The sequence below is a fragment of the Cimex lectularius genome, unplaced genomic scaffold, assembly GCF_000648675.2.
Source record: "Cimex lectularius strain Harlan isolate CLEC.00 unplaced genomic scaffold, Clec_2.1 scaffold461, whole genome shotgun sequence".
In the NCBI taxonomy this organism is placed as follows: Eukaryota; Metazoa; Arthropoda; class Insecta; order Hemiptera; family Cimicidae; genus Cimex; species Cimex lectularius.
In genome coordinates, this window is record NW_019392982.1 from 91,519 (window position 1) to 118,903 (window position 27,385).

General features: G+C 34.9%; 1 protein-coding gene across 1 annotated transcript in view; it reads right to left on the minus strand.

Moving 5' to 3' along the window:
* The window catches only part of LOC106670527 (teneurin-a), a 74,698-nt gene extending 48,395 nt beyond the window's left edge, over positions 1-26,303 (minus strand). Inside the window, exons 1-2 of the mRNA XM_014400963.2 lie at positions 26,144-26,303; positions 1,252-1,929 (exon numbers count right to left, since the gene is read on the minus strand). Coding sequence (XP_014256449.1) covers positions 1,252-1,929; positions 26,144-26,303 — 838 coding nt within the window. The remainder of the gene's footprint in view (positions 1-1,251; positions 1,930-26,143) is intronic.
* Between the last annotated feature and the right edge of the window lie 1,082 nt (positions 26,304-27,385).

Consider the following 27,385-nt stretch of genomic DNA (forward strand, 5'->3'; position numbering starts at 1 on the left):
ATTTGTTATGTATTTCTTTTCATTTTTTTAACTTTCTGTGTTTATTTAAATATGTATATACGCAAAGACCAAAAAAAACCGCACACTCATATTTTGTTGGTTATTTTTAATTACATGTTATTATTGTTAAATTGATTTATTGTTTATTAATTATAATTAAGAATGAATTTAACTAACAATGTTTGTCTATCACTAATTGATTTTTCGGTGTTTTGGTGAATTTTATTTCAAACTATCATTATTAATTTTTTAAATGAAAATTCATGGATTTCTGATTTTGTTTAATTAGCTTACATTAACATAAGTATGTTGTAATTAATATAACGATAAAAATACATGTAGTTTGAAATAAACAACAAAATACGTCTGGGGTCCGTTTTTTTGTCTTTGAGTGTACAAAAAAGGGAATTTTTTAGTTTAAAAATGTAATCATTAATAAGGAAATAGCTTTATTTGTTGAATCCATGTTTTTGTCATCTAAGCAATTGTTTCTATGAGAATTTAAAAAAAATTTCTATACTGTTTACGTCAAATAAGAAGAGTAATTGAACTGAAATGACAACCATTCCAAATAAGTATTGTAATAAAAGAAAATATTTACGGAGCAATGTATATTCAAAAATAAAGTTTTTAAATCTTAAGTTGGATGAAACAGAGGGATTCGGTTAGGTTTGGATATCGGTTTAATGAGGTTTAAATAGTTTGGATTTTGTTATTTTCCTTATCTGTATGTGTTCGTGTTTGTAGATTTTCAATTTTTCTATAATTTCTCATTGTTTTTATCGACAAGTTTCAAAATTTTTTCTTAAAAAGTTTCGTTTAAAAGTATTTTGTGCAAAATAATTTTCGTGATGAAATCAGCCATACCTTTTTGTATTTTATATCTGTTTTAGCCTTCAATCGATCTATGTGGAATATATGACCTCATTCTCAGGTTATTTTATACGCAAAGTTTCTATCGAGAGAAACTCTTTCCGAGTAGCTGGGTTCGTTTTTTAAATGGGGTTTTCATACTTTATTCACTTTCATACTTTTATTTTTTTGTTATATGTTAGCAACTTTACAATTCATATTTATGCATTGTTTGTGAATTGAATTTGGATTTAGACGTTGTTTTAATACTATCCTTAGATCTGTTTTGAATCGAATTTGAAGTACTAACAAAGAAAGATCGTTTGACAGCTATTGCGTTTATTCTTAAAGTTGATTTTACTCTCATAATTATATCTGACGTTATTATGCGAGACTTACTTTTTGAACAATCGACACCTTCAAATCCGTCGATGCAATCGCATTTACCGACGTAACAGGAACCGTGGCCGGAGCAGTCGTTGGGGCACGCCGTTGATATTCCTTCCGCTTCTTCGACGACCAGGACGACTTCGTGGGGCCTCAGGTCGTCGTTGTAGACCGAGAGAAACCACCTCCCGGCGTCGAGGTATTGTAGGAGGGTGACGTTGACGAGCATCGCTGCAGCCGATCTCTTGTTGACTAGATGTTTCGGCGAGTCGAAGTCGTAGGTTTTAGACCCTGTTCTTTTAGATGGCAGCGTTGCCGGGGTGAGGATGATGGACCGTCGCAGCCTGTGATCGACCCGACCTCCCTTGACGAACTCCGCGAAGTCGTACTGGGTGATGCTCGGGGCGACGTTCCGTCTTCCGTAGACAGCGAAGTTGGCACCCCAGGGCAGGCTAATGTTGAACCTGATGAATGCCGGCTGCTTATTCCGGAATTCCGAGTTCCAGAACTGGGACGGTGGAACTGTGAAGGAATGGGGCACGCCGAACTTGGGGATCTCTACGGTCGAGGCCGCCTGCGGCAGAGCGGACTCGCTTTGATGCTGAATCGAGACTTCTTGTTGATCAGTCGACACCGGCTGACTCGGCGATGGGCCGCTGTAATGAACTGCTGTGCTCGTTGGCAACGATTCTGAAAAAAAGATTTTTTTTATTACTTTCTGCTACTTATTAAATTAGCATACATTCTACAAAGAAAAATTCAAGTTGCTGAGAGAATAAAGTAATAAAGAAACTTAGTTTTCCTTGGAAGATGTAAGAAAATCATACTCGACTATACTTCCGTTTAAAGTAAAAAAATTGAAATTTTCTCCTGGTTTTGCATTCGTGCAAAAATCATGAGAAATCGTTGATCAACCTTTATAAGACTTAGACCGTTTTAATGGACAGTTCAATTCATAACCGAATTTCCTCGGAATGTAAGTACGAAATTTCCAAGTGCTCCATGTATTTTCGATCCGGGTAGAGAGGAACTTTGGGCTCCTGTACGTTGCAGGGCGAGAAAAGTAAAACGTGTTTTAGCTGTCAGTGAAGGCAGTTAGAGTTGAAGGGCGGGGCGGGCGGTGCAGCCCTTGAGGCCTTCTGAAAAGGAAGCAACTAGTAAAAAGGGGGAGAAGAATCAAAGTGGTAAGAAGCCCCCGATCAATAGCTAGACCGCTATTAGAACTCTTTATAAACGGGTTTAAACATTTTTTTTAATGCCTGACCGACAAAGATTTTACTGGATCGTCACATTTTATTATGAAAAGTTGGTGAATTTTTAAAATTAGTCGACAAGTGTAGTGGGATTTGATTGTAAACGTTCTTCACGACAGTATAATGAAATTTTCAGGATTATACAACACATGGAAATATTGTAGAAAATCTAATTATTTTCCATTTTCTTGAATAAACAATAAAATATGACTGTCGTGTTTACTTTGAACGGACGAAGCCATGACGCTGGCCGAGTGCAAACATGATAATAGGCAGACCCGGAGATTATTATTTAATGAACAAACAGACAACAAAATGTGATGCCAATTGAATTAAATCATATTGTCAGCGATGAAGGGAGAAAGTATTTCTAGTCCGATGAAACTCACCTTTCGAGATAATGAAATATACAGTTTTCGATCTGCACGGAGTGCACACGATAAAATATTTTATGACGATCGTATAATTTAAAAAAAAAAAAAAAAACAGTCTTCAATATATCCTTTACATTTGGATTTTATTATTTTGGAAAAATGTAACCTTATTTGTTTTTATTAAAATGAAAAATTTCTCGGCCTGGTTACAATAATATTTTGATTTTACAATCACTTAGAAAATCCCATTGTTAATAAATAAATAACCAAGAGGATATAGAAATAATTTATCATTTGGGATTAAGTCCCTCCCTTTTTATTAAAAAAAATTCTTTAAAGTTTCTTTCTTTCATAGCTCCTGGTTTTAAAAGCGATAAAAAAACCTGCAAAGAACTGTTGTTTAAGACTGCAAGTTTGAATAAAATGACTCATTCTTTGGAATATTAAAATTTTAAATTAAAAATTTATGCCTTGCGCTTTGAAACAAAATATGCTTTTTAAGTAAAACTTTCAAATTGATTACAATGTTTATGCATAACAATTATTAAAGCGTTGTAACATTGGTTGAAGCATGACAATAAAATTGGTTTGTGGGATTTCTTCATGGGGGTCAGACCAAGCACTGAAGCGTACAAACAGCAAATAAATAGTTTCAGTTTAAATTAATATTTATTACAAACTGGCAATTGTTTCTTTTATATCAAAAAGTACGATCTTAGGTAGATTGATTTTTTTGAGTTTCCAAAATTTCAGATTTCTAAAATTGATTTCGCATTTCCGCAATTACCCGGCCTTTATGTAACATTGTACATTTTTGGTGTAGTCGTTTTTTTTGTCAAACGAGTGTTTTTTTATGTCCCGCTTGTGACACTAATTTTTCAACTAAACCGTGTAATTAAAGCAATTAGTAATTACTAATACTAATTGGACCAATTAAAAACCTATAGTAGATAACTTGTTTTTATGTTGATTAGGCGAATCCAAGAACGGGAAACATCAGTCTGACCAGCTCGTGGTAAAAAGGAAAAAGAGGCGTTTATTGGCTTTCGACAGTCTGAGTGGAACAGGAGGAAAAGCTTTCATGTAGCAGATATGTCCTGGTGGACCAAGTCCTCCTACATGTGAGTAATAAAGTCAAATTTACGACCATTCCTTGAAAAATAGTGAAAATTGCAACAGTTGATTTATTATCTGCCAACGATTGCTAAAATTTCAATTGCCCATCGCTTTAATCAATATTCGATATTGAATCTATTCCCCAGAAGGAGTAGAGAGCAATCTCTTCAGCGTACAGAGGCATATTGACATTCCGTGCCCAAGGGATGAAATTAAAATATCAGGAACAGAACAGGCCCGTCAGTCTCTTGAATATCAACAGCTATGTCAACAGTCTACCAGACTGCTGACTATTCTGTTGTACCACATAATAGGGGTATTCACGATGTTTGTAAGATGTTAAATCGTGTTAACTCGAATAGACAAACGTCCAGTAAGATCGTGAACGCCTCATTGTTCTCTTAGCATGTTAAACGTTAATTTTTCCGCAATGCTGCGTGTAGCGACAGGTAGAAAGATAGACCAAAAATAAAGCTATAACAGTCCTTGAAGGCTTGTTGCTGTTTGTTTTGGTTATCTTTTGTGTTAAATTGTAAGATGCCAGAAGTTAAAAAAAAGGAAAATTAACCAACTTTTTCAATCAAAATGCTATCTATACACACGAAAAGTACTAACAAATGACACGCTTCAATTCGAGCCGACATACCCAACGTGTATTCTAATGTCTAACAGCCTACAAATTTATAGGATAGGGGATGTATCTATTATGAATGACAGGTCAGGAATGAACAAAAGAAATTTTGTTGAAGAAAGATTTAATTAAGGCGTATTTACAAATAAAAAAATGTGTAAACAAAAAACAGCTGTTAAATTCATGGCTGCCATGTTGGTTACCTACAACCTAACGGATAGCAATGTGACTACATTTTCGACCTAACATCTAACATTGTCCCTGGCCTGTTAGAACAATGTTAACTACCCGATTCTTACAAATCTACATCATTTTTCTCGATCTAACACGACCTAACAGAGTTAATATCGTGAATACCCATAATGTCGAAAGTGGTATTTATGTTTACCAACTACCAACTCCAAATGTGTTTACATTCTAGATCCTTCAAAAGCGTAGCCTTATCTGATAAGAAAATGTTAAAATAAATGGCAGTTAAAGCAGACTATATATTTTCTTGGTCAAATTGTTTTATATTTCTTTCTTTAAACTTTAAATTTAGCCTTGGTACAGTTCTCTCCTTTTTGAGAGCTTTATTTTTCGGAAAGACATCGAATTAGAAACAAGGCGCCTCTGGCACTTTCTCCATCGGTTTGAGGGCGTCTGGAAAATCAACTCAAAAGGATGTGTCTGTATATAATTAAACGGTTAATGCCGCCCGTCCTTGGGCATGGAAAAGAGAGGGATTTCATTTCCGCCTAATCCTCCCGCGGTCTCTCAACTTTCCCGGGGCGTCTTTTCAGGTTAATTAAGGGGGTCGGTTTAGGGGATGGAAAATAGCGAAAGGGCGAAGGGGGTGTAAAGGAGGTCCCGTCCCCGCTTTTCAAAATCCGATACAGCACCGCCAAACTCAATTAATTAAACGTTTGATGTCTGGCCCGCCAGGAATTCGAAAACCCCCGCCCATTGGGAATATAATAAACTCCTTTTTAGTTAGAAGCTTGGGTAGAAGCGACGTGTCACATCGCGATGAATCGATGAAAATTCGTTCCGACACGATCCTATGTTTTCTGATGAGCTCCAAAGGCAATTAAATACCAGCTGAGATATTCTAATTTTCAAGGGTGGTAGTGTTAAAAGAGTGTCCTTTCCTCGAACCTTTTAAACTTGTAATTTAAGACTACACTCCCCGAAATTCTTTTTCCTATTTGTGTTTGAACAGAGAGAATTGCAAAGGGTGGCAATTAACGTCATCGGCGTCTAATTTTAAATTAAACATCAAGTGATTTTAACTCTGGTGCAAAAGTGTGCTTAATTAAAAATACAACCCTTTCATTATTTTTCTTTAATGTATGATAAAAGAAAAGCTGCCGGTCAAAAATGAGTCAATTTAACATTCTTTTGTTTTGCGACCTGTCGAAACGTTTTTTCAATTTGTAAAATTGAAGATGGTTAATATTGAAAACGTGAAAAAATCAACAATTCCAGAAGAAATTGGAAGATTACCAGGGTTCAGTTTTATTATTGATTAAATGTATTTTTTAATTATTTGTGTTTATATTTGTCCATAAAATACACATTAGGCAAAATGAAAGAAAACAAGTTCATAAATCGAAACAGGGTGACTCCCAGCTATCCAATAGTAGGGCTCTCTTTGAGAAATATTAAACGACATTAATATTTGATGAAAAAATCTATAACGTAAATAATAATGAAAATTTAACAATAAACACGTTTATGTGCCTATATTTGTTGCCTATACACTTAAAGTTCATTATGATATTTTTTTAAACGCCAGGTTGACAGTTGTATCGCTGCCAGCTGACTTCAGACTTGTTTCTCTAAGCATTTCAATTCAAGAGCACACATTTTCCTATCGGCACCTTATAAAGGTTTTGAAACAGTCCATACATCCAAGAACTATGGAGGTAGTTTATAAAGTACGAGGAAGCATTTGCGTTTTCCAGAAAAATTTATTCCACAAGTTTACATTTTAATAATTTAAGAAAGACATATGCTGTTCCTCAGGTTCGACAAACAAAATAATAAAGAGTCAATGATTATTATATCCGTTATTGTTCGTGGTCCGATTGACCAATTAACTTTTTCAATTAATTAATCTTTATGTAAGGTATTGGTTGAGATAAAAAATCAGTATCACGAGCGGGATTCTAACCAACGACCTTCGGCTAAATACGCCGCTGCTCTACCACTTGAGCTACCGAGACTTCGATCCACTCGACACTAACTTCCCACCTCAACCGCACCTTTTGAATTTTCCCTCCTCTTTATCATTTTTCAAATGTCGTGTAAACCGTTTGATTCTCGGCGACAAATGAAAAATGACAAAAAGGAGGGCCATTACATTCTTGTTTCATCCTTCTAAGAAGGACTCAGATGTGTTTTCTCGTCAAGGATTAGTTCGAGATGTCCCCGTGGGATTTGCTTTCTCTTGAAGACTACTGGAATATTCTTGGTGACTAATTTGTATGCAGATTTCAATTATATTTGATTTCACACGACTTGTCAATCTTGTCTGGTCTTATATGTCAGTGATCATTACTTATTACGACATTGATCAGTTCCATTGCTGAGGACAGGAATGATATAGATGTTATATAAGAAACGTTCTACAATACTGCCTTGTGGAAAGTTATTGGTGATGGTGAAGTTTATACTGATTGAATCATTTATCTTGTAACCGTTTTAAATTAAATAATAGTTTATCTCTATTGTTTATGTAATATTTTTTATTTAAAGACAACTCTTTGGAGGGTTTTATGATGTTTACTTTTCCGGATATTTATTTCCTTAGAAATGAATAAAAGTTTTTCTAACCTCCCTCTAGAAAAAGGGAGATTTTTCTGTTCAACGGCCTTGAAAGGTGATAAATTTGGTCAATTTAAGCTATTAGGCAACCCTAGCAATTTCCTACGCTGCGTTTATTCCACTATGTAACTCCATTCAATTCCCAGGCCTCTCTCTACTTTGGCGATTTCGAAGGGACTGGATTCACTTTCGATTGTCCGCATTGTGAAGCTTCTTTTGTCGATACTATTTTCTTTGGCAATCCACAGGACAGTCTCTATCGACCGGAATCAAGTTGACCGGTCACCTCAAGCCGTTCAAACTTGGGAGAAATCATCTTGGCTCTAATGTTGAATTTGTGCATTAATTGTCAGCCGGTCTGGTACGTGGAAAACGGGATCGTTTACTCAAAGTTCGAAGAGGAAAACCAATTACTATCAAATGCAACATTAAAGTTGTGCAATTAATCGGTCTGAGGGGACGCGAGCTTGGCCGCGACTTGTCATGATTATTAGAAAAGTTACGGCTGCTTGCCTATTGCGCTAATTAAATGACCCTTTTCGTGCTTGGTACCCCCCCAAAAAAATGAGGGTAATTTTGAAGTGATTGGACCAAATTTGTCAATTCAACTTTCTGTATTTAAGGCAATTTTTTTAAAGCCACTTATACAATTTTGCATAACACTGTAGGTGTTTTTTCTGTACACTGAGAAACAAAGAAACACGTCGTAATAATAATCGTCATAATAATAGTTTTATATGCAATTTGGTAATGTCTAATGCCATTGCCCAAGGGGCACTCTCAACACGTCACGCAAGAATGGCACAATTACACAGAAGACAAACACTTTGAGCCCTGAAGATGATCTCAATAAAGATCGAAACGTTGGCACGATAAAGAAAATGTTTTTCTGAAACCTACATCACACCAGACCGCATCTCACGATTTCTGAATAATTATCGATTAACGGTCACTAATCACCACACATTTCTATATTATATATATTATAATATATAATGTATACTAATTATTCCATTTCACTTTCAAACATTTCGATATATTTATTGTCTGCGTTGATAATTCATTAGTGTTATTTACATCGGAAGGGTCCAGTGGAAAAATGATGAGGTTCCATTTTTTCAACATTTGAGAAACACTAAATTTAAAGTTTTATGACTACTTGTGAAATAGTTTCTTTTTTATGTTTGATTCAATGATTGTAATAACATTTAGAGTTCTTTCTGAGTAATTCTCATGATCCAAAAACCATTAAACCCTCATTTCGAACCCAGGAACGAATAAGAAAATACCATGATTACAAAATTTTATTATTAATTTCAAAGATGAACAGAGAAGTGAAACGAAAATTCTGAAATGATATCTATGGTCAAAATTTTAGATTAATTATTGTAAAAATAAAACTGAAAAAAGCTAAAAAGCTCTAAGCTAAAAAGTTTTACGTTATTCATCGTCTACCTCATAATCAAAATAAACATCATGAGTTTCTGTGGCAGTTTTATCTGTGACCAAATTATTGTAAACCCTCCTGGCGTTCGTTGGTGAGAAACTTTGTCAGGTGTTGCAAGTCATTATATTTTTCCAAATTAATAGGAAGGGGCCCATCGTAGGAGGTACGAAGCTGCTGTTTTGGTGCGGGGTTCTTCCCCCTTTTTTACCTTTTTGGCACCAACAACACGTTTTGCTTATTATAAGCTCCACAGAATGAAGTGCGGTGGTGTTTATACTGTAGTGTATAAGAGATATCTTCAAATATAGAATCGTTCTTATGGGGATGGGACATTTCGGTTTGTACATCGGTACTAAGTAATTCGTCCACGATTTGAAAAATTCCCTTTTACAATCGATAACAGTGAACGGGTAGGGTTTGCATCTGCTAGGACCAATCACATCCCTTCATCTTTGAGGCATATCTACATAGGATTTTTGATTAATCATGCTCATATCTCTATCGCGCTCCAGATAGCTATGGCCACGGATGGGGAAGAAAACTTTTCCCTAATATATTCTCCCTTTTTCTGTTGCGAGATGGTGAAGGAATCGCAGAACTGTATAATATTCATTTTGCCCTGCACATGAGTCACAAAAAATTTAAGCGTTCTGACAGCTTGTGGAAGAATTTTTAAAAGGCGGAGAGAAGGATCCTCATCGTTCTTCCTTAGGCTCACAAGAGTCTCATCGTTCTTCCATTGTGCCGCCCATTTTCAAACGCGATTTTTAGTGGATTCTAATTGGTTTTCCCTAGGCACATTTGCGGGTTAATAGTTAATGTCACAAGCTAACAGTTGCCGGTGAAATCTCGATTCTGACAAAAAATGGACCCTCATCGTTTTTCCACTGTGCCCTGCATCCTGTTTTGACCAATAGACGGAGGTTTTGCGATGAATTATCAAATTGCAAGTATAATGGGAGATAACAATCAGTGATGACGTTGATTATACGTATAATGTTAATGTTGTTCTACCATTGAAAATGACTGTATTTTGTTATAGGTACTGTTATTTATCATATTTTCAAGTATGATGAAATTAGTTTTATTCATCATAATGATTGTCATTCATTTATTTGCATTTTACAGCTTAGGGTTGTTTGTTAACAACAAAAAATTGATAAATTCCTCTAAATTTTAAATTAATAGTAACACATCATTAATGTTGATTAATCATGTATTAAAAATACATTTATCAATGATGTAATTTATCAAGTTAATTGTATAAAGTGAGTGAAGGCAATATTCTATTTTGTTCACGGAAGTAAGCAATAAAATTAAATTCCATATATTCCATATATTCAAGAGGTATGATATATGATCATGAGATATGATATATATATATATACATATATATATGTATATATACATATATATATATATATATATATATATATACATACATACATTATATATATGATTAATCAACATCAATGGGATTGATGAAACAATCACAGGCAATGGGTCTAAACGTAGGAAATATCAATGCTGTAAATTAAAAACCAAAAAACACCACTTCCCTATGCTCCGTCTGCTCTCTGTCANAATATATATATATATACAGTATATATATATATATATATATACATACATACAGACAGAGAGCAGACGGAGCATAGGGAAGTGGTGTTTTTTGGTTTTTAATTTACAGCATTGATATTTCCTACGTTTAGTCCCATTGCCTGTTGCTTTGGTGGTATTTCTGAGACGGGACCATCTGACGATTTTCCATGAGAATAAACAACACATGTATTGCAGAAACCGGCGTCCCAAAGGTTTCGGGACTCCATACCGAAGGGAGTCGTGTTTGTAAATTTATGAATGTTGGAAAAGCACAATATTTGGAAGTTTTCACTCGCGCTAATTACGCGAGTATCTCGCTCTGCAATTAGGAACTAACTTCAGAGTAAAAATAATTAGTGTCGAGTTTCACCCAGGGGAAGTTGCTTTCCTCAAGGCCGCTATAAAGTTTGTCTCATCAGGACGTCAAGAATTCTCGCTGCGGGCGTTGGCTTTTTCGGATTCCCCGTCGGGCGAGGCTTTATAATAAGATGCAGATTAGTTGATGAACTCTCGGCTGCTCCCCTTTTGTCTATTTACATCTCAAACTAGATAACTAGACTCTGTCCGCGGTCTCGTAATTCCACACAGTTCGGATGGAAGCCGTCTAGCCTTCCAGCCCTCGCCTTAGTTAAGTCCGGATCGTTTCGAATGCAAGGATATAAAAGTCTCCTCCTCGGGGTCCTCCAGGTTGCGGAAATTGTTGGCGGAGAACACAAGGGTTATACACCTTACCACTTCGAATTCTACGTTTTCACAATCGTTGTGAACTGGCTTTGTGTAATTGCATTATTCTTCTTGCCCCCGCCCCCTTAACGCTATCACGTTACAACAGTGCTGGGCTGATAGACACTCTGTCGATTACCCCTTGATTTCGTCTATTGTCAAATGCTTCCGTGACAAGAATCTGTATTGCTACACACTTGATAATGACACACCCTTCGAATAAGACCACCCTACACAAGAAAAGCAAATATTTAAAATCAAATCAAATTTTGATTATTTTTAACAGTATTAAAACCTTTGTATGGTAACTAATTTAAAATCATCTAATATATTTTAAATTTTGTAATCGATTATTTTTTTGGTGTTTTTTGTAATTCTTTTATATTTAGACTAGGGATCAAATAGATCAACGGGATTTAATAGTGCCCCGCCACTTCCCCTGAAACTTAAAGGAATGTGTTTTATAATTTTATTACCAATAAATCAAATTTATCTATCTATCTAGTAATAGATTGTTAGATGATCAAACAAACTAATGACAGGCTTCGAATAATCATTTAGCTATAAATCTTCGGCTAATATCTAATTGAAATTGTGCGACGAGCAAGTATTTTCATCATTTGTTCTAGATCTTGCTTTATACACATGAAAGATCCATATGTTAAACAATGTGAATTTATTGATATTACGAGTGCGTGACATTATCAATCTTTAATGTTTATTTTTAATGACTAATTTTGTTTAAAATGGAGTAGTAAACATAAACATTAAAGATAATTTCGCTTAAAAAATGATTGTGGTGATAAATGGTTGTAGACTGATGAGTAGGTTGAAATGATCATTTAGGACCCAACTAGGTATCAATCATTTCACTAATAACCAAGGTCGATCAATAACAGCGGCACTTCCTATCAGAAATAAATTCAGAATAAGACAATCAATCTCGAATTAATAAATATATTTAGAAAAAATCAAGTTTAATTATTAGTAACATTGATAAGCACTTCGTATATAATTAATCGGATATAGAGATGCATAAATAGACGGAGAAGAATGAATGAATAGACAGGTTAATAGGTGGTTTATATTGATAGGTAGATAGATTTTAGAGAGAGGGGGACGGGAGAGCAAAGAGAAAGAGAGAGAGAGAGAGAGAGAGAGAAGAAAAGTAAGAGAGATTTAAAAATACAGGAAAATATTTGAGCGTGTGAAAAAATTCGCGAATGAGTGAAAAAGAGAAAGAAAGGGATGGGAGGGGAGGGAGAGAGAGTGTATGTTAGGTGTGTATGAAAGAGTTTCAAAAAGACAGGTAAATATAGAGGGTGAGTGAATGAGAAATATAGAGAAAGAGATTGATAGACAGACAGATAGATATATATAGAGAGAGAGTGAGAACGAAAGAGAGAGAGAGAGAGAGAGAGAGAGAGAGAGAGAGAAAGAGAGAGAGAGAGAGAGGGAGAATGTGGGCACTGATGTGAAAATATTTGAGCACAAATTGTTACAAATTAACCTTAATTGAAACTTAATATGATTTTATATGATAATACTTAAATCAAGTTCAACAATCTTCAATTTCTGAAAAATTATGGCTGATAATTTTTTATGTGACTCGTAACATACAGTGTACTTTCGATAATGACAATAGTGATTATAGTAAATAAAACCGGAATAGACAGACTCGACATCACAAGGAAAGAACACGGAATACTGGTCGACTGCTTTCCAATTTATGTAAATATGCAAGACATTTTAAAGGTGTTAATCTCGGCTTTCTAGATTTTAGATTCGTTGGGTATGGAATACGTACGTCATATTTATTAAGATTTTGAGGAAAAGGTGTTGTGGTGAAATTCTTTTCAAGGATGTGGTTGAGGTAGGAGGAACCCTCCATAGAATAGCGTCGCCAAGCTCGGTAATGAATCAAACCGACGTCGGAAGCTTATGATCCCGGCAAGGATCATTATTCATTAATGAGCGGCGCCCTTGATCGAAATCTTAACGAACCGTATCGCTCCGACGGTGGCGGCGGCGGCGGCTTACCATTGAAGGGAGGCGGGCCTATTTTATTTGGTTAATCACCAACCCAGTCCCCTAATTGAAACTGGGATATAATTAATATAATTGATTTGGATTTAATCCCGGCGAGTGTTGAGCAAATGAATAAGTTGATTCGGATTCGGACAACAATAATCTACCACAATAATTACACTCCCTTATACTGATTAATCTGAAGAGATTAACATTTCAGCCAAACCAGAAACTTTAGCGTAAAAATCAACGTTGATTTTAATTTAACTTAAAAAGTACTGTCATTACCAAGGCCCATACTAATCAAAACTTTTTTAAATTGAAACAAAATTTTTATGCGAATCTACTTTCACATAATATATATATGATATATTCATACATGGTACATATTTACGATTAAATCAACAAGCGTGTTTTTTAAAATAAGAAACCTCTCAACCTATTTCTTTCTGATTAAACTGTTAACTAATCCCACCGATTATTTTATTTATTTCAATTAGGTACATCAGTTTATATCGCTTTGCAATAAATACAATAATTTTTTTAAAATTAATAACAAAATCCGTTTTTTATAGCATGACACGGTTGGGCTCAATAGCTGACCGTGCTGTACTTCTTCAGAACAATCTGGCATAAAGGTGCAACAACATGTTATTCAATTAGAATATCAGCTTGTTCGCTTTACAATAAGTACAGATCTTCTCGAGGGAATTTAAGCAATTAATCCGTTTTTGTATAGCAACAACATGGTAGGGCTCAATAGATTACCATGTCGTACCTCTTCAAAACCATCTGATCTATAAGCACAACAGGACGTTACTCAATTAGGTACATCAAATAATTAGCCTTTTAAATAAGTCTTTCAGACAATCTGAACTACATGTGCAATGAATAATACACCACTTTTTGTATTGTCAAAAATTCGCAATATACATTAATTGGCGCGAACCACAGACGATTTTATCGCCGAATGGCAAGAACAAGGTAGGGCATAGGAGATGACCATGTCGTAGATCGTCAAATCAATCTAACCTGTATATACGTGATATTTATGCCAAATACTATGAAAAAATTGTATATTTACATTTAGAAATTTATTGGAGTAATTAATTATATAGGACAGAACCATTTAGAAAAAAAATCTGTTAATCTCTTATTGGCTTAATTTTATACCTTGGGTTGGATTGTTAGAAATAATTTATTTATAAGTTATAAGGAAGAGGATGAAAACTAGATAGTATGCCACAATTAATAGATTAAATAATGATTGTTTGGAGATCGTGAGATGAGGTCTGATGTGTCGAAGGTTTGAAAAAACATTTTCTTTATAGTGCCAACGTTTCGATCTTTGTGTGGTGATTAGTGACCGTTAATCGATAATTATTCAGAAATCGTGAGATGCGGTCTGGTGTGATGTAGGTTTCAGAAAAACATTTACAAACAAAGGGCACTCTCAACACGACANTTCCATCTTTATTGAGATCATCTTCATGGTCTGGGGTTTACAAACATTGTATAAATTATACAAAATACATATAAGATGTGAAAAAATGAATTTATACTATTATAGAAATTTAATTGAATCTAACATGCTACATGTATTTATTTTTGCATTTATTTACATTTATTTAAATATTTTACATTTATTTTTTCACATGCTACATGTATTTGTATAATTTAGACAATGTTGTAAGCCCCAGGCCCTGAAGATGATATCAATAAAGATCGAAACGTTGGTACGATAAATTTTTTTCTAAACCTACGTCGCACCAGACCGCATCTCACGATCTGCAAATAATCATTCATTAACGGTTACTAATCACCATACATTAAATGTAAATGTTGTTGTAGCAAACTTGCTTCCTCTACAACATCCGAAAATCTACATAAAACAAAATTAAATTATTACAATTGTTTTCATGTGTTTAATTAAAATTAAAATTGATTTGAATGTCAATATTAAAATGTTATAAAAAATTTAAGAGGCCTACAAAATTTCTGAAATTTCTGCACGAGATTAAATAATCGTTAATATCTGCTGGGTGAATACAATGTGACGGTTTACAATTTAAGGTATGTAATGTATTTTTTCAGAACTGAAAATTAAAATAAATGATTATTTGGAGATCGTGAGATACGGTCTGGTGTGAGGTAGGTTTTAGAAAAACATTTTCTTTATCGTACCAACGTTTCGATCTTTATTGAGATCATCTTCAGGGCTCAAAGTGTTTGCTTTCTGTGTAGATGCGTCATTGTTGGATGTTGTGTTGAGAGTCATTCTGTAATGTCAAATAATCATTAAGTAACGGTCACTACATACCACACACTTCAAATAAATATTAATTTAAGGTCCACGTCCGGATTTTTTTCTGGCCATCCTAACACGTGTTTGGTTGACAACCTTTCCAATTGAAATAACCCAGTCAATTAAGCATAGCGATAATTAAATAAAAGGAGGGGACTTTTGGCTGGTGCTTCCGTGGGCGAAGCCGGTTAAACCGAGATATGCGTGTGCACTTGGGATTTCTAGGCAGTGTGTTGAGCGCTAAGTATGTGTTTGCCGAGCAGATCCGGTTCTAGATAAAGCCCTAAGGTCAGCATTTGCCTCGAAATTTGTTAACTAGATGGCAATTTAGATAACGCCTTAATTGCTCGGGGAATGTAAATATAAGTCGTGCCGGGGGGTACAGCACCTCTAAGCCGGGATTATCCCTGAAGGTGTTTTGGGGGAAAACAATGAAAATGAAATTTTAGACTTCAATCCCGACCTCAGTGGAAGACCCCTCGCACCTAATGATACAATAATATTGAACAATCGTTCTGAAATATCCGAATTTTTAAAAATAATTGTTTGCACACAGATACATAGGACTTGATGGTTATAGTTTGGTAGTTCGATGATCACATGTACTGGGTTCGATTTCTGGCCTCCCATTTAAACTTAGCATTGATTTTTTAAATTGTGCAAGTAAGTATATAAAGTTAGACCTTCATCCGCGACAGAGACTTGAGGTTAAACGTAGTAAAACGATCTGTGGGTGTAAAAATATTTATCCTTTAGCTTTCATGGTCACAAGAACTATACATTCTAGGTATTCTACTTAAATTACCTTTATTTCATAATCAGTAATTAAAAAATACTGTTGATATACCCCTTACTTTTTGCTTTGTTCCAATTTTTTTCTATGATTCTACAAAATTCAGGCTAGGATTTGGGGGATCTGAAACTCTAAAAATAAAAACATCATTTGACTTGAATGTCAAGTGTAATTATTTCCTTAAGACCTTTATTTTAACTCTGCACTAACATAACAGAATAAAAAAGTCTATACTAAACTGCAATGTGCCGTGTACCAAAAACAAAGATGGGCTCTGTAGTTCACCTTGATGTGAAACTTGCTAAACTGGTTAAAAAATCCGGTACAAATGTCTACATGCTTTCTTCTTTTTTCCCATGTTAATTAATTTAAATGTGTGATTTCTTCGTAACAAATCATTATTCACACTGTGTTGGTCTGTCAGACGCGTTTCATCATCTAGGTACACCGTACAGAGAAATCGCACATATTTTCATTTGTTGTGTTTAAGCTCCGTGACTTCAAACTATTGCAGTATATTCATAGTTCCAATATTAGTTTTTCTAATTTTCTATGTTTGCCTATGAGAAATTGTTTTTATTGAATTTGTCAATATGATTTTGTATACACATTTTTACACCTTGCATAAAAATTGTTAAAAATTATGCTATATGTACCCTGCAAAGAAGTCGTGAATGAGAAATTTGATAGATGGGTAGTAAGTTAATTAATAAACAAATCATTTTTGGAATATACAAAATATATATGTATGTGTAATTTGTTTTTAAGACAGTGCTGTTTTACACAATTTTTTTCATCGGTAGTGCCAAGTATTGAAACGTTCTCGAAGAATAGAGGAAAAATTATTTTTATTAATCTTTTTGTTTGTATGGTTTTATCTCCTTGTCTGATTCGACTGGGCGCTCGTAAAAACCAGTATATTTGTCGTATTTATCTTCCACCGATGTCGGGGAGGGGGTCAAAAATCCCTTTTGAGTGTTGATACCAGCACATTTATGTCAGAAGGCGAGCACCTATCGCTTTCCGCCCAACTAAACCTTTAAACAATGTGACTCGGGGCGATATCATAAAACCGGGTACAAGCCGTAAAACGGCGCCTACCACATTGTCATTTCGCGGACAAATGTTGTAAAATATTTATGCCGCCTTTGAATAAAACATGGTCCGGGGCAGATATCGTCAATTCTATTACTTATTCGCGGGGTCGACGTAAGACACTCTTTTGTATGATACAGCACGCAGGGCACTCATCGGAATGAATCAATCTTCGGTGGAAAAGCCGAACGGTGAAAATTCAATAAAAGAAAGCCGGTTTTATATCAGCGTTTCTTCAGCATCGTAAAACTCGGAATAAATGAATACCGTGGCGTTATTAGGATCGTTGATTTTTTTTTGTTCTCCACTTTCAATTATTTAAGTGCCTCCCGCTTCGTACAAACAGCTGTTAACCAACTTTATTAGGTGCTTTCAGCTTCCTTTAGTATTCTCATAAGCATGAAATGAACCTTGGAATATGAACGTTAAAAATCTTAAATTGTTCCTGCTACTTTGAGGTTTTGCTAACTTAAAAATCTCTGTGTAATTTTTATTTACGGATTCATGAATACAAATACATAGTTTTTTGTAAAATAAAACCCGGCGTAAGATTTATAGTCATATACATTAATATACAATATTCATTACTGCATACAAATCAAACCGACTTTTCGAAATATCACAATAATTTTATGAAAACTACAAACCATTTAACCATTAAATTTGTTTTGTCATTATTAAGACTGGCATAAGCTTAGATTAGATGATATAGGAGCCGGCCTCTTTACGACCTGTGCGACCACTATTGGTCTATTGTGCATCTCCATTTTTTTACCTACTCGTTAAGCTTAAGGCTTTTTACCAGACTCGAAAACTTTTTCAAGAGCTCCTTCAAGCCCTGCCTTTTCCTACCCCAGGATTAGAAATCTCAGTGCACATAGGTCTTCGCACCTACAGAGAACGTGTTCCTCTGTTTCTTCTTCTTCTTCTTGGCGATATCTGCTAAGGCTTGTTTCTGTCACCCCGAGTCTCTACATAGGCCTCTGGAGTCTGCAGTGTCAAGTTAGCAGTCCAACTATTTTTCTAATCATAGTACGTCCTAGATTTAGTAGCTCTGCCGTTAGTTTCTGCGATGGTCCTTTGATAAACTTTTTCGCATACCTTTGTCCCTGACTACATTCCTATTGAGCAGAGGAATTAAATTAAAATTTCACAAAAATACAGTGTGTTGATCCGCCTTTAAGACTGTCCCGTGAAAAGATTGCCCCCTTGGTTTACTATGGTCAGACCAAACAATACCTTGATACCAGTAATTAAGGTGTTTAGTTGAGATAAAATAGCCAATATCACGAGCGGGATTCGAACCCACGACCTTCGGCTAGATATGCCGCTACTCTACCACCTGAGCTATCGTGACTTCGATCCATTCGGACACCAACATCCCATCTCAACCCCACCTTTTGTATTTTCCTTCCTTTTTATCCTTTTTGCCTTGATACAAGGTTGACACAGAACAGATACGATTGTTCTGCAATAGCAGGCCAGGAACAGCTTTTTCAAGGCATCATCATGTAACCAATCATGAAATAAATTATGATGATGTGGTTGTGGTTGACAGGGAGAAAATCTTGGACCGAAGATAATTGAAAGAAATGCTACACATTAAATCTGATGTCACCACTGAATTTGAGAAGTGATATCAATAATCTTAGGGCCCTCTACAGTTGCCACACACACAAACACAATACACACATTATATATATATACTATTGTTTGTAACCGCTATCATTATAATATTTTATTTTTAATAACGTGACGAGTAAGTTATCCATTGTTTTGAGAATTATTGTGTTACTTATTATTTATTAATTATAAATGTTGTTATTACTTGTAGATCCCTGATGAAGACATCAATAAAGGTTGACAGCTTGGCAAAAGTTGCAAAACTTACTTGTTTTTGATGACCGCGTCACTGAGCTCGAACTTACTAGTAATAAGAGTGTAGGCTTGTTTTTTATTTTGGAATAATAATTTTTTTATTTGTATTTCTTGTACATACGAATTTATTAATCGGCAAGAGATAGCACAATTTTTCAGCTTTGAAAGATATTTGAAAACATATTTTAGATCAAAATTATGAAGACCTACTGAAGATTGCAGAATGCTGAAACGTGTCTGTCAGACTAAGCCATTGAGGATTGGATGACTGATGAATGATTGGAAAACTCAAACCACAGATTTATCACCCCGTAGATCCCATGAAGATATTGCACAGAGATTAAGAAGATAGGAGTTTTCTTAAGCAATACATCGAATTACTCTCTCGGACGATATAATAAACTGAAAATGAAAGTGTAGGAAATGTATTTTACTCATTTCTACCGTTTCAAAGGGACAGGTCAGATTAAAAGTGGAAATCTGGGCCCGGCTGAAAACCTCTTTAATAATAAAATTGAATGTCACAGCAGTCAGGATGTGCGACGACGGCAGCGGCGATTTCCTCCAGATCGGGGAGCATTAAAAACCCCGAACGAACGGCTGGAAGACGATATTGATCCCGCAGGCTCATCCTCCTCCGACAATAAATACTAATGATTCCCTGGGATTGACAGGGTCTCCGGGGACGGCAGAAACTGCTAATTCCGATCGTCGGGAACGCGGGCCGGATCGGATTTCTCGCAAGCCAAAATTCGCCCCTTTTCCACCAGACAGCCTCTTTCTTCAATTACTTTGGTCTTGTTGTTTTATTATTCTTCTTGGGATCTTTAAGTTTTTCTCTTTTTTTTTTTACTCACGGGACTTAAGACCTTCGTTAACAAATTGTTAATAACCTGTAGGACGTAGCTTTCTGGAGTTGTTCATTAGCAAATTTTTCTTTGATCTCTTATTCCATCTCTTTTGATCTCTTGTTTTTTTATTCCTTTGGGATAAATCCTCCCTCCGAGAAACATAATTTAGTTTAATTCGTCTTCAAGAAAACGACAACACTTCGTATTGGGCGAAATTAATAAACTTTCATCTTTCGGAAAGCCTCGACTTTGTGGTCTATGCGAGTGTTGAGCGATTTTACTCCTGTTTAACGACAAATCTAAAATATATAATAAGAAGCACCACACTTTATGACCTGAAGGTTACCTAAATAAAGGTCGAAACGTCGGCAAAAAAATGAAAACTGTGTTTTTCTAAACTACCTCATTCTTAAACCCCCCTCTCGACTTCAACAAAGTAGCAAATAATATAGAAAGAAGAGGGTTCACTCTGTATACGTCACATGGTGATTCACGAAGAAAACCTTAATGTACCCTTAATATAATAAAAACAAACATTGTAATCAACAGAAAATATATATTTATAGTTAATTAATTTTTATGTAAGGTATTGGTTGAAATGAAAAAGTTAGTGTCACGAGCGGGATTCGAAGTCACGATAGCTCAAGTGGTAGAGCAGCAGCGAATTTAGCCGAAGGTCGTTGGTTCGAATCCCACTCGCGATACTAACTTTTTCATTTCAACCAATACCTTAGATAAAGATTAATTAATTGAAAGAAATTATTTGGGTAATTAGACCAGGAAATATAATGTATATATTTATAATTGTTATTATTCTTTAGAAAATATTATAATTTTGTTTTAATTGTGGGCATATCAAAAAATGTTTTATATTCCTTCATTCTGACTATTTTTTCCATTTCAAAATCTTTTTCTAAATAATTTTCAAATTTACGCATAGCTTGATATGTAGATATGTAGTCGTGAAAATGAGATTTACTTTCATACTTAAATACAACTTGGTGTATAACTTAATGGGAATGGTTTATAAAAATGTCTCTTAGGAAAAGAGTAACGTTTATTGTTTTTCAATACAGATTTATTTTTGTTAAAATGCAATGAGCAAAACTTTTCGGTTTAATTCAAAGCGAAGATGATGATTATCTACCCTTTCTAGGAGGAAAAGGGGTAAAACGGAGGGTTGAGAAGGATTGACTTTTTTGTTCTTTCCCCAATTTTTCTTTTCCTCTTTTCCAGATCGGAGCGTTTCGATTAATATTCCCGAAAAATAAATAAATAGGGATTCTCTTACTGGTTTAAAAAATGTCCAATCCACCTATCGGACCGGGTTTAGGAAGAGAAAAATACTCCCGAGCGTTTTTTCACTGCCCTAGAGGGGGTTAAGAGTAAATCATAATAGTCCCTTTCATATTTCTTTCCTCCGTGGCCTGTACATTTACAGGAGAGTGAGGATTTATGCGGCGTATTATTCAGTTTTAGACGCAAAGTAGCCCGGAACTGCAATAAGGGCGGAGACGATAAAAAAAACTCGACCTAGTGACGAATTTCCAAAAATTAATCGCTTTTTTTTAATTAGCCCAAAATAAAATTGACCAATACTCGGGCTTGAGTTTAATCAATAAAGCAATCCGTCATGCCAAAGCGATGGTTAAGTACTAACTATTGACCTATCAGACGACAATTATTACACCTCTGGAGTGTAATATATATCTAGAATTAACTGCAGACATGTAACCTTTGACAGCGCCTATCTTGTTTTATCGGTAAGAGCAATTTACCAGTGCTCCATCTTGATTGTGGTTAAACTAGTAATTACTTTAACATCTTCAGGCTAATCAATAATATACCACAATTTGACTTTTATTTCATGTACAGTTGTGTTTAATCGGGCTTGATTATTGAAATTATGGAAGGAAAACGATGACAGGGAATCTAAAAAAAATTTGTACAATGCTGGTAGGGTCTAGTTTATGCTTTCTAATAATATAATACTACAAATAAAATAAAATATATATTCCACCTATTATTTTTTTTTAAACACTGGCAATGTTGTGCGAACCCCGAAAAAAGTAAATTAAAAGGTAAAAGATGTATTTATATGTATTATTAGCACGTACACTATCTTACCTGATGATGAAATCCAACTACGACTACAGTTCGAGTTTTCATTTGATTTATGCTAATAATTTATGCTTTTTTAAACGAATATAATCTTGTAATGTCTGAACGAAAAATATTGATAGTTGGCCCTTAAGGAGGTCAAGTTCAAAATGTTTTACGTTTGACTTGTAATCTCATTATTTCATCATAATTCAATGGATGCCTTTTAAGTTTATTTCATAGTTTAATAACTTGAGTGATGTTTTACGAAAATGCAAAGTGCATAAAATAATTATTCCTAGTTTTGAAGGATTAATATTATTTCCTGTTGTCCCAGCAATGCCGATATTATATTATTTTATTTAATGTGTGGTGATTAGTGACCGTTAATCGATATTTCTTTAGAAATAGTGAGATGCGGTCTGGTGTGATGTAGGTTTCAGAAAAAAATTTTCTTTATCGTGCGAACGTTTCGATCTTTATTGAGATCATCTTCAGGGCCTGGGATTTACAAACATTGTTTACATATAACAATTACATTTTAGATGTGGAAAACTGAAATACTTTGATTGAATATATAAAAAATATAGTTTGCATTGTATAAATTCACTTTTCCACATCCAAAATGTAATTGTTATATGTAAACAATGTTTGTAAATCCCAGGCCTTGAAGATGATCTCAATAAAGATCGAAACTTTAATTCACTAATTTCGTGGTCCGGTTGACCAATTAATACGTGACAATTAATTAAGGTTTTTAGTCGAGATGAAAAAAAGTTAATGGCACGAGAGGGATTTGAACCCACCACCTTCGGCTAGATGCGCCGCTGCTCTACCAACTGAGCTATCGTGACCTCGATCCAGGTGTATTTAATATTGAATCATGGAATTTATCTAATTGTGTATTGATCATTCCCAGAAGGTAATAAATTATCTTTATAATATAAACATTTCATTATCAACCTTTTGGTAAATTCACTAATTTCGTGGTCCGCTTGACCAATTAATACATGACAATTAATTAAGGTTTTTAGTCGAGATGACAAGTGGGGTTGAGATGGGGAGTTGATGTCCGAGTGGATCGAGGTCACGATAGCTCAGGTGGTAGAGCAGCGGCGTATCTAGCTGAAGGTCGTGGGTTCGAATCCCTCTCGTGCCATTAACTTTTTTTCATCTCGACTAAAAACCTTAATTAATTGTCAAAGATCGAAACGTTGGCACGATAAAGAAAATATTTTTCTGAAACCTACATCACACCAGACCGCATCTCACAATTTCTAAATAAATATTTTATTTAAGTTTAATATATATATATATTTCGGAGAAATAAAAGTTATATTTGACCGTTTAAAACCCGGAGGTATCCAACATATATGAGACAGATTAAACGCTTTAATAATAAAATCCTTGAAATGATTTCATTTTCCAGATTCAAACGTTCTGGTTTTTTTAAAGTCTGGAATCATTTTTGAACATAAAAAGTTATAATTAAATTTAAAAGGATCCTTGTTTGTGTTGTAAAATTTTAACCGGAGCATGCAGAAAGTTATCATGTTAATTTTTGTAAAATTTTCGTATTCTTGTTACTCCTCTATTAAAATCTTTCCTCTGGAAAAATTGAATCATAACTACGCGGCCATATCGATCCCCTAGATTTCAGTGATTTTGAAAAAAAAATTGACTCATTTTTAAGAACTTTAACCTCCAATTAAGAGATGAGATTCAAGACGTGAATCCTTAGGCCTCGCGTCCATTGGAAACAAAAAGCTGCGAACTGCGAAACTTCATGTGAATCATTACGCATGAAATGGCGTCCATTGCCGCAGTATTCGTCCAAATTTCATACCAGTAATTTGGAGGAGGTTACACGCCGTGTGATAGAGAAGACGGAGAATATGGATAAAATGTATTAATGTAAAAAATATGGTGAATTTGTTCATTAATAGAGGGATCTACAAAATGATCGAAGCCACCACTATTGGTATTTCCGAATGAACAGTAACATATTTAGTTAACATTTAAAAAAACAATTGCTTGGAAAAAAAAACCCAGCAGTTTCGAGAGACGAATGTACCTGAAGAACGGTTGGCTGATTCAATACTAGAAGTTAACAACAAAATTGATCAATTTGAATTTTTCTTTTGTCCTAATCGTTTGGGCAAAATATAATTTAACGAGAGATTAATAAGTAACAATAAGTGTTCTAATTTCTATTTTTTTTGTTATACTGATGTAATCCATACATTAATACACTAATTATCTTAGTTAGCATATCCAACTTCCTATCTTTGAAGATCTCATGGAGATATGGCAGTAAGCAAGTAAGAAATCATAATTTAGTCTTGAATCGGGAAACTTTTTCCTGGGAAATGATTTACATTGAAAAACATTATAAACATAATAAATACATAATAAAAACATTTAAAAACTATTTTGTGAACGATGGTTCAATAAACAATACCTAATGATTAATCTATTAATCTATGCCATAAACGGAATGCAAACAATTTTTCCCTTTGATCGTATATATTATATATATAATTATATATATTATTATATATAATATATTATACATATTATTATGTACTATATAAACTCTCCTGCAAGGGAAAAATTAATACTTCCTAGCCCATGGTGAGCCAGTAAATAAAAATAATTAAAGGCTTGTAGACTCCATACAGAGGAGAAAGATGATGTAGATTTGAGAAAATAAAATGACCAGCGATAGAGGGCTAGCAGACTTTTTCGTACCTCTCCGCTGGAAAGATCCAAACTGATTTGGATCCGCAATATTTTCGACGAATAAGATGGCCTAATGGACTCATATGTGTTTTGATCATTCGCCAGTTTTCATGATTATTCGTTCGGGCAAACTCGAATTCGTTGAGGTTTTTTCTCTCAGAGGACAAGAGGCCAGTGATGGGTCACCTTATCAGTTACGCCCATTCTTGTCCCTAATCGCCTCAGATAAATATACCTTTTAAATTTTAAATACGCAGAAAAGAGTTTTATTTAAAATATATATTATCAACATGCATAATAGATCAAATTGCTCTAATTCTTTCCTCCTTCCCTTTCTCTTCTTGCTATTGTTTTCGCTCAGTTAACAGTGTTGTAAAAGTTGCGGCTCGTAGCAGGTAAACTAACTTTTCAACCACTTGTGCTTGTTTTGTGTAATTTCATGCTGAACCGCCATAAGGTCGCTTATTGGGTCCGTCTTCACTCGCGGGTTTGTTTAATTACTTCGGATAAAAATGGCAAAAAGGAGGGAAAATTCAAAAGGTGGGGTTGAGATGGGAAGTTGGTGACCGAGTGGATCGAAGTCACGATAGCTCAAGCGGTAGAGCAGCGGCGTATCTAGCCGAAGGTCATGGGTTCGAACCCCGCTCATGACACTGACTTTTTTATCTCAACTAAAAACCTTAATTAATTGAAAGATATTAAATGGCCAAGCGGACCACGAAAACTAGTGAATTTAATAAGTTAAAATGAAGTATACCTTCACTAAAGCTCTCCGTGGCATTTCATTTGTCGCCGAGAATCAAATAGATTACACGACATTTGAAAAATGGCAAAAAGGAGGGAAAATTCAAAAGGTGGGGTTGAGATGGGAAGTTAGTGTCCGAGTGGATGGAGGTCACGATAGCTCAAGTGGTAGAGCAGCGGCGTATCTAGCCGAAGATCGTGGGTTCGAAACCCGCTCGTGACACTGACTTTTTTATCTCACCTAAAAACCTTAATTAATTGAAACATGCAAATAATGTTACACTCTAGTTAGGGTGGATGTGAAGGCGTCATTTATCTTCATTAAATTAGTACACTTCTTTTAAAGCGGACTTATTATGTATAAGTTGAGCATACATAAAATAGGAATTATTAATCAAATTAATATCTAATTACCTTCTGTTGGTGCTTGTGAGATAGTAGAATCGTTTGGCGGTACGTCCTGTGAGATTACTTTTGACTCCTCTACTACTATACAATTGGAAGGATCCATGGTCGACCTCATCGAGCTCACAGCTGCAACATAGAGAACAATCTGGATTAGTCCAATTAACATTTTTATCGTGCGTTTCGGGGCATTAGAGGAGGTACGTGAGAAGGCGTAATGTCCGTCTGGGGACATATGTGTGCCCGGATTTGTAGCCCCGGGTGTGAGTAAAGTCACGCTACGGCTATTAACTTAGTACTTCCTTATCTAGGGTCGGTTCAGCTCCATATGTCAGTCGCTATCACCCTTTCCCGATCCGGGAGCCGTGGGTTTAATTGCTCGGAAGCCCTTGCTATTATTTAATCCAAAGTGTATCCCTGTTTTAAACTCTTGCTATGACCCAGTTGGGAACGTCAACAGACGACATGAGCTTTCAAAAACATGAGTGACGGCCGACACGCACATCCCGATATTTACTTACGGGCACGTAAACCCGATCAACATAGGTTATCGCGCTGTAAAAGTTTTTTTTGTTTTATTTTCCCCCGGCGAATTTATACCTTTCGATTCAGTTCAAAATAACAAATATTTCATTCGCCCCTGGTCTGATCGGCGTCATAACAGGAGAGATTCACTGCAGAAAAAGAACAGACCTACCCTCGTCGTCCAGGGTTGAACATATCCAAAGCTAAACAGTCGTAGACATACTATTTTTAAAACGATGGTTCGTTCAATAAATACATATAACAAGATATTAAATATTTATTTAAATGTTTGTTACCCTGCAAATTTTACAAATGGAACATTAACAATAGTTTAAATAACAAGAGAAGAGACAATTTATTTTAAAATTACTTTGTAGTGAGATTCAATCATGGGCGTAACGTTGATTCATTCATATATACGTTACAGATTATCTACAATAGAGGTTTTCTTTCATTAGTGCCCAAATGTTCAAAGTTTTAATTAATTCAGTTTCATATCTTCTTATATAAAGTCATAAACACAATTTTTTAAATCGATTTTATAATCAGTGTTACTAAATCGTGTATTTAATAAACATAGAAGGCAAAGAGGTACGGCATTAAAAAAAGCACAGGCTTATTTAAGAGGATCGCTAACCTTCGACTTCATTTTATTTTCTATTTATCTCGTCACATTGATAACTTAAATTTTGTCTCCATATTTTTTAATTATATTCCTTCTACTAT